The sequence below is a fragment of the Sturnus vulgaris genome, chromosome 1 (genome assembly GCF_052056855.1).
Source record: "Sturnus vulgaris isolate bStuVul1 chromosome 1, bStuVul1.hap1, whole genome shotgun sequence".
Taxonomy (NCBI): domain Eukaryota; kingdom Metazoa; phylum Chordata; class Aves; order Passeriformes; family Sturnidae; genus Sturnus; species Sturnus vulgaris.
The window spans coordinates 111,222,605-111,229,516 of record NC_142243.1 but is presented as its reverse complement, the minus strand read 5'-3'; the positions used below and the strand labels follow the sequence as shown (position 1 = coordinate 111,229,516).

The following is a 6,912-nucleotide window of genomic DNA, read 5'->3' as shown; positions in this document are numbered from 1 at the left end:
AGGGGGTGATGGGCAGTCACAGCACATCCTCGGACAGCAGAGCCAGCACGAGTAATCATCATGGGGTTGGGGACAGGAGCCAGCCTAGACCCAATCTGAGGAGAGAGCATGCCAGTTGGGAAGCAGCTGCACAGCCACGGGGTGGCCATGGATGCCACTGACAAATGTGTGCTGTAACCAAAAGGGCCGGCTAGGGCTGGAGGGAAGAGCTAGGGCCTTCTGCCAGCAACAGCTGAGAAACACAGCAAGCCAAGCAAGGATCGAGATTCCCGTCTCGTGGCGTGGGCTGTGGTATCCTTTCACTGGTGTCCTATCCAGCCAGTGTCCCGCCAGCCACGGAACACACACACCTCGGCCAGCTGCAAGGGCTAAAGTCGGCTAAAGGCAAGGAATTGTGCACCCACAGCCTGCAGTGTGGCACTGGAATGCACACAGGCTGAGCAACGGATGTGCCCAGGAAAAGCCAGGTTTAAAATGCTTCGGTTGGGGACTTTGAATGTCCCTGTACCAATAGCCCGCTGCAACTCTTCATTCTTCCAAAAATCGTCTTAGACTTTGCAAACTTGTTCACGAGGCTCTTCGGCGACACCGAGATTCCCTCCAGCGGCTGCACGGAAACAAATCAAGACTGGTTTCAGCACTTTCAGCGTCTGCAGTTCATCTTTAATGTTGCAGCCGAGTTTCTTCTTGCTCCGTTTCACTCTAACGGCAGGAAACCTGCAGCTGCCCAACTTATCGGGGAAAGCTGCCCCAAGCCCCTCTTGCAGTGCTCTACCACCCTCCATGCAAAAAAAGTCCTTCCTCATGTTTAAATGGAAACTTCTTGTGGCTTACTTTAGCCATTGCCCCTTGTCCTGTCGCTGGGCACCACTCTCTTGGCACCCTCCTTTGAAATGTTTACACGCATTAATGAATCGTCTCCTCTCTAAACTAACAGGGTGAGCTCCTGCAGTCTCTCCTCACGGGAGACGCTCCATACTCCAAACCACGTCCCCTCCAAACCCCAGTGCCTCCCTTCAGCGCCTCCCGTCCCGTCCCGTCCCGTCCCGTCCCGTCCCGTCCCGTCCCGTCCCGCTCCGCCCCGCCCCGCCCCGCGCTGCCGCCAGAGCGGACTGCCTGGGTGCAACCAACTGCGGCGCGGGGCAGAGGGGGGAATAGACACTGCCGCCCGAGCGTGTCCCCTGCAAGGTGCACGCCACGGGACTTCACTCACCCCCCCCAGCTGGCTGTACCACTTCCCTGCTATGAGGCGCGTCGAGCCGGAACGTACCAACGCGGCGGAGGGAGAGGGGGTTGCCAAGAAAGGCGCGTGACAAGGCTGTGGGGGGGATCACTTTCGAAGCGGCTCAGAGTCGGCTCTCGGTCCAGTTGTTCTGGTCAGGCCGTGCGGGGCGGCCACGGTCTCACCGAGGCGCCCTCTGCCCAGGAGGAAAAGCAGGGAAGAGCCGCCGGTCCTCCTTAACCCCATCCCTCGGCGGGATGGGGATGGGCCGTCCCACCGGGCGTGCGCCCCCGCCCCCCGCGCGCCGCGTTCTTCCCGGATCGCCGCCGCTGCTGGGTCTGTGGGGCGCGCGCGCGAACGGGCGGGAGTGGACGCGGAGTCTCCCGGCACCCGCCAGACATGTCGGTGGCGTTCGCGGCCCCGAGGCAGCGGGGCAAGGGCGAGATCACGCCGGCCGCCATCCAGAAGGTGAGGAGGGCGCGCGGAGGAGGGCCTGGCCCGGCCCGGGAGGCCCCGGGGGCTGCAGCTGCCGCTTCCTGCCGCGCGGCGAACGGGGGCGGCGGCGGCGGCGGCTCAGGCCCGGAGCGCCGAGGCCCCTGCGGGGAGGGGAGGCGGCCGGGCCGCACTCGCTGTGCCCGGGACTCGGCCCCGGCGGGGCGCTTGCCCCTCTTTATGTGCTTGGACACTTGTTGGAGGGTCCGGGGCCGGCGGAAGGCGCCGAGCGGAGGCGGGCGGTGTCCCTGGCCTTTTCCAGCCCTCATTTTTCTTCCTCCGCTTGGGCTGCTGCCCCGATCGCCCCCGCGGGCCTGAATTAACCCGAGAAGACTCGGCCTGAAAGTGGAGGAGTCGACTAAGTCCTTCCTGCGGGGGGGCCCTGACAGTGGGACTCCAGCCGAGTTATTCCAGACCCTGTGCCTGACTCCGGGTGCTGCGGGGTAGGAGGCGGCTCCGGTTCCCAAACTTGGTCGACCTGGTAGTTAAGGCTGCCTCCCACTAAACCTTAGGTGTGATTGAAGGAGAATATTGCGGTCGGAGCCAATGACAGCGGCTCCGGACGACTCCACCTAAGCTTTTGTGGGAGGGAGCAAGTTAACTCGCTAAAGCGATCGAAGAAAAGCACATACAGGCTTTATAATAATCCACAGTGTTTTTTATTAGCAGCAACAAAGGAGTTCAAGTTCACTGATCACTATGTGGTGTTTGGAAACTTTACTGAAGACTCGTACCGTCATTGGTGTGGATGGCCATGGATCAAACAGCTTTCAGATTGCTACTAGCTCCATATGCAGAGGAGTCCTTTGGGTAGATAGAACTAGCCTATGATTTAGTAAAGAATTAGAACCTCTACGAAGTAGATGTTGCAGCGATATGGACCTCAAAGAAGACCCTAGAGTTGTAATGGGAACCTCCAGGGTACTGTAGGAGAAGTCAGTGCTTCTTTGGGAATTGTAGATGAAAAGTACATATCCCCTGGGTAGAAAGCTGCACAAAGGTAGTCAGTAAACTTCAGGATGCTGAGGTGCGCATGGAGAATACGGACAATTAAGTTTTTCTTGTGTTGTAGTCAAACTATTAGTTTGATGGTGGTGTGTAGGCAAAATCCTAGTGTTAAAGTGGAAGAATTTTTGTAATATACATGAGTTGTCAGAAGCCCGGAAGGTATCTTCATCCAGCTAGAAACTGAATTCTCTTCTGATGGTAGATGTTTATAGCTATTTCAATTTTCTATCAGCAAACATTCAATTAAACTTGTATAAAACAGCTGTCTGCAGCCCCACCTAGGATACAGTTACATTCCTTCTTGTTGCCTTTCCTCTTAGCCCTAGCATTCCTGCCCCTCTCCGGTCCTTTCCTCCCTGAGAGGTCTGACTTACATGGCTGTAGTGAAGAATGCAACCACCTAATGGGCAATCTCAAGGTCTGCTTGTCTGCTAAGCCTTAAGAATCTGCTGCTTCCCTCAGGACTGTGGGAGATACTCTGAGGAGAGCCTTGATTCACAGCTTCCCTTGCAAGTGCTCTTTTGGTATTAAACTTTGGTATCAAAGGTATTATTTCCTTTTTTCCTGTTTTTTTTCTGGTGAAAATGGCCACTGTGTTTCTTATGAAACTTAAAGTTAGTACATATGTTGTGTGCCAGTGTAACAGTGGGTTTGTGATCCTCTTCAGAAAGAGGCTCACACAGAAGCTGAAAATACTGCGCTTATGTCTGTGTTTAGTGCTTAATACATCTTTCCAGATCCAGCAGTTTCAGGCAAAATACTTGCACTGGGATCATTCTAGTCCATTTTGGTGAATTACTGTTTAGAGTTTTAAGAAAACTTGGCTGGCTGGCTCGTTCTTATGTGGATAGAAGTCCTGAGTGAACTGCATAAGGTTTCTGACTCCATACTCTTTTCATAGTAGAGGTGGATTAGGTAGGAAAAAGTGTCACTACTTTTTTTTTTTCCCTCCCTGTAGAATTTGTTAGGGAAATAAAGGTTGTGTAATGATGTTGTGCTTTCCTCGTGGAAGGATGAGTCTAGTCACGTCTAGTTTCAACCATGTTTGGAAGAGGGAAAGAATCTGTGGATGTTTAAGATTCTGCTAGTTTTGTGAAATTCAGCAACTAGGTAAAGGGATCTAAACTAACTTTCCAGAGAGAAAGAAAAGGAATAAATTGATGCAAAATTTTGCATTTGACAGTAAATTTTCCATTTCATTAAGTTGACTTGGATAACTTGGCTGGTGGCTCAGATTAGCCATGTTCTGCTGAACCTTGCCCAGTCAGAGTGCAGACCATGAGTTAGAAAGATGATTGTGGGCTCGTGCACTCTAGGAGACCAGGTTGTGCTTATTTTTCCTGTTTACAGAGCTTGGAACGCTCTGACTTCGTGAACTTGTTGTAGAAAGTTGTGAAATTGGCCCATTGCCCGTGATTTTTAGACTTACTCTTTTTTGGTTAGAAAATCAGTTTATAGATACTCATTTTCATGGACACTTCTGAAGTATAATAGATTTATTGTGCCTGTTAGTCGTGGTTCTTGCCACGACAGGGATTAATTCTTACAGTATCCGGGAGGGGTCATGGCATGGACCCGGAGGTTATTCTGTAGCACCTCACTCATTTTCTGGGGTGGGGGAAGGGGTCATGTGCTGTGGTGTGGTCAGGTATTGTTGGGGGCTCATTGTGGTGAGCGCTTATATGTGAATCATTTGTCTCCTGTACCCTCCATTATTAATATTTTTGCTGTTACCGTTTCTTCTCACCTCAATGCTATTGCCAGTTAATTTTTGCAATCTCAACTGGTGATCTTAACCCTTTGTACCTCCTGTTCTCCCCTCCACCCCACCAGAGGGGAGAGGGATGCCTGGTTTGGAGTGTTTCTGTGGGAACACTAAATTGGGCAATACCATTCCTAAACCATAATGTTCCATTATACCAAATAATTATAAAATGCAGCTTAGTTAGAGATTCTTCATGTGAATATCGCCCGACTTTCCAGTGCATTTGCTTTGAAAAAATCTGGTCAGCTCAGTTTTCATCAATAACAATTTCAGTGCCTTTTCAAATTAAATTTATAAGTAGTTGCAGGCTTTAGAAGGAGAAGGGAAACTTGGGGCATAGTCTTTTAAGTGGATTTCTTGTTAGCAGTCAAATGAAGGAATGCGGAAAACTTCTAAAACTTTCTAAGAACTTGGCGCAGAATGAGCATAGGTGTTTGAACAGGATGCTTCACAAATGTAGCTGCTGATGGTAATGCTATGAAGTCCTTAAGCCAAAACCTGTAAGATTAATCAGAGGAGGGAAATGGGAGCAAAACAGTGCCCTGTAAATAATTGGTAAAGTAGAACTTTGTGGATGGGAACTTTTTTTTTTTTTTTTCTTAAACTAAGAAGAGGAGCATTACCCAAGACTCAAACTTATCTTCAGTTTCTTTCCACAAAGAACATGAAATTTACTCCAAACTTTTTTATTGTTTCAGATGTTGGATGAAAACAACCATCTTATCCAGTGTATAATGGACTACCAGAACAAGGGAAAGACGTCTGAATGCTCTCAGTAAGACCTTTATCCATATCTACTGTGAACTGGGTGAATTTCCATCTAGATCATAATTCTTGATTTGTTTAGCTTACCTTACAGGAGAACTGCTGTGAAGAAAAGTATTGCTACAGATACTACACTTAAATTTTTTGTCAGTGGGTGGGTTTTATTTTGCTTTATGAGTATCACTAATGTCACTGAAATGTTGCGACTTGCCTACTGCAAGTTCATGTCATGATGATGCTTATAAAAATAAGGACTGTATAACAAAGAACTTTTTCCTCTGTATTGTAATGACTTTGTTGGAAAGAAGTAGTTTTGTTTGAAAAGTTCTCAAAATCGTGTAGGGAGATGGACCTTTCTGCTTCCTGTTGGCATGTTTGAAAACTACCTGCTTTTCACTTGCTCAAGAGCAACCAGGCTTGTCTTAGAAGTTTGGCTTGCCAAAATATTCATCATGGACTTGCTGGTCTGGTGGGGCCTTTGGAGAATGATCTGTGAGAACTATAGGAGGAGTGAATTGTTAAGGAGTGTTAATTTCCCATTGCTCTTTTCTGGCATGAGGTGATGATGGCACCCATATAATCAGACAAATATGGACAGAGAGGACATCTTAGACCCTTGCCAAAAGAACTGGTAGTCTGGGAGTATGAGGGGCATCATAAAGAATGGATACTTTTGGTTTAAGGGACTACTTTTGTTTGCAAACCTGTAGTTATGTACTTGTAATCTGCTCCAGCTTTCAAGGTTATTTTTGTGACTATGGGGTAGATACTGAGAATTTGGACTATGCTTCTCTAGCAGAAAAAAATATTCCACAGCAAACTTCCAGAGCTTGGGGTCCTGATGAAATGTGGCCACAGTTTACATAAATCTATGATATCTTGATTATGGAGACACAATAAACAGCTCTCTTTCTCTAGTGGTTGTGATGGAAATTACACCAGACACAAACTCCCTGTATGTCTTCTGGTGATTTAGTTTAAGGCAGGAAATGAAATAAGTGAGAACAGCGTCACCCAGCTTTAGATTTTTTTCATGGCAAGACAGCAGTACAGCAAAGAACGAGTACGATGGAGACATTGGAAAGGTTGGATAATAGATGAGTATGAGGGAAAAGGCTTAAGATTCCTAGTAATGGTACTGTAAGCCTCTTGAGTCTTGTTTTACATAAAGCTTTCTTTATATTTGTGGAATTAGAGTGAATTCTGACGTTCCTGTGTTTATGAATTAAAATTTGTTTTGCTTTGTTTATTTTGATAGATACCAGCAGATGCTGCATACAAACTTGGTTTACCTAGCCACTATAGCTGACTCCAACCAGAACATGCAGTCTCTACTACCAGCAGTAAGTACAAAATAGTGTAAAAGTAGGGAACAGATTTAATTTGGATACCTGAAGGAAAAAAAAAGAAACCAAAAACCAACAACCAAACGTTTGTGATAAGGACCAAAGACTTGGCCTCTGATTTACTGTACAGTAAATACATGATGCTGTCTCTTCATGCTGTATTTGGAGCAATCTCACTGCTTAGGCCTTGCTTAAAATTTGACTTGTTTAACTGTAGGCTCTTCATGTGGATGAGATATGCAGTGCTCAACTATCTGGTCTGTCTCAAAGAGAAGTTTTTTTTCCTTTTAATTTTTTTTCCCCTCAGGTGAGAA

The 6,912-nt window shown here is 47.5% G+C and overlaps 1 protein-coding gene across 3 annotated transcripts in view; it reads left to right on the top strand.

Moving 5' to 3' along the window:
- Window positions 1–1,493: 1,493 nt before the first annotated feature.
- The window catches only part of SS18 (SS18 subunit of BAF chromatin remodeling complex), a 42,351-nt gene continuing 36,932 nt past the window's right edge, over window positions 1,494–6,912 (top strand). For all 3 annotated transcript variants that reach the window (XM_014874325.2, XM_014874320.2, XM_014874326.2), the window contains exons 1-3: window positions 1,494–1,690; window positions 5,186–5,262; window positions 6,511–6,595. In XM_014874325.2, the coding sequence (XP_014729811.1) occupies window positions 1,622–1,690; window positions 5,186–5,262; window positions 6,511–6,595 (231 nt within the window). In that variant the 5' untranslated portion in view covers window positions 1,494–1,621. The remainder of the gene's footprint in view (window positions 1,691–5,185; window positions 5,263–6,510; window positions 6,596–6,912) is intronic.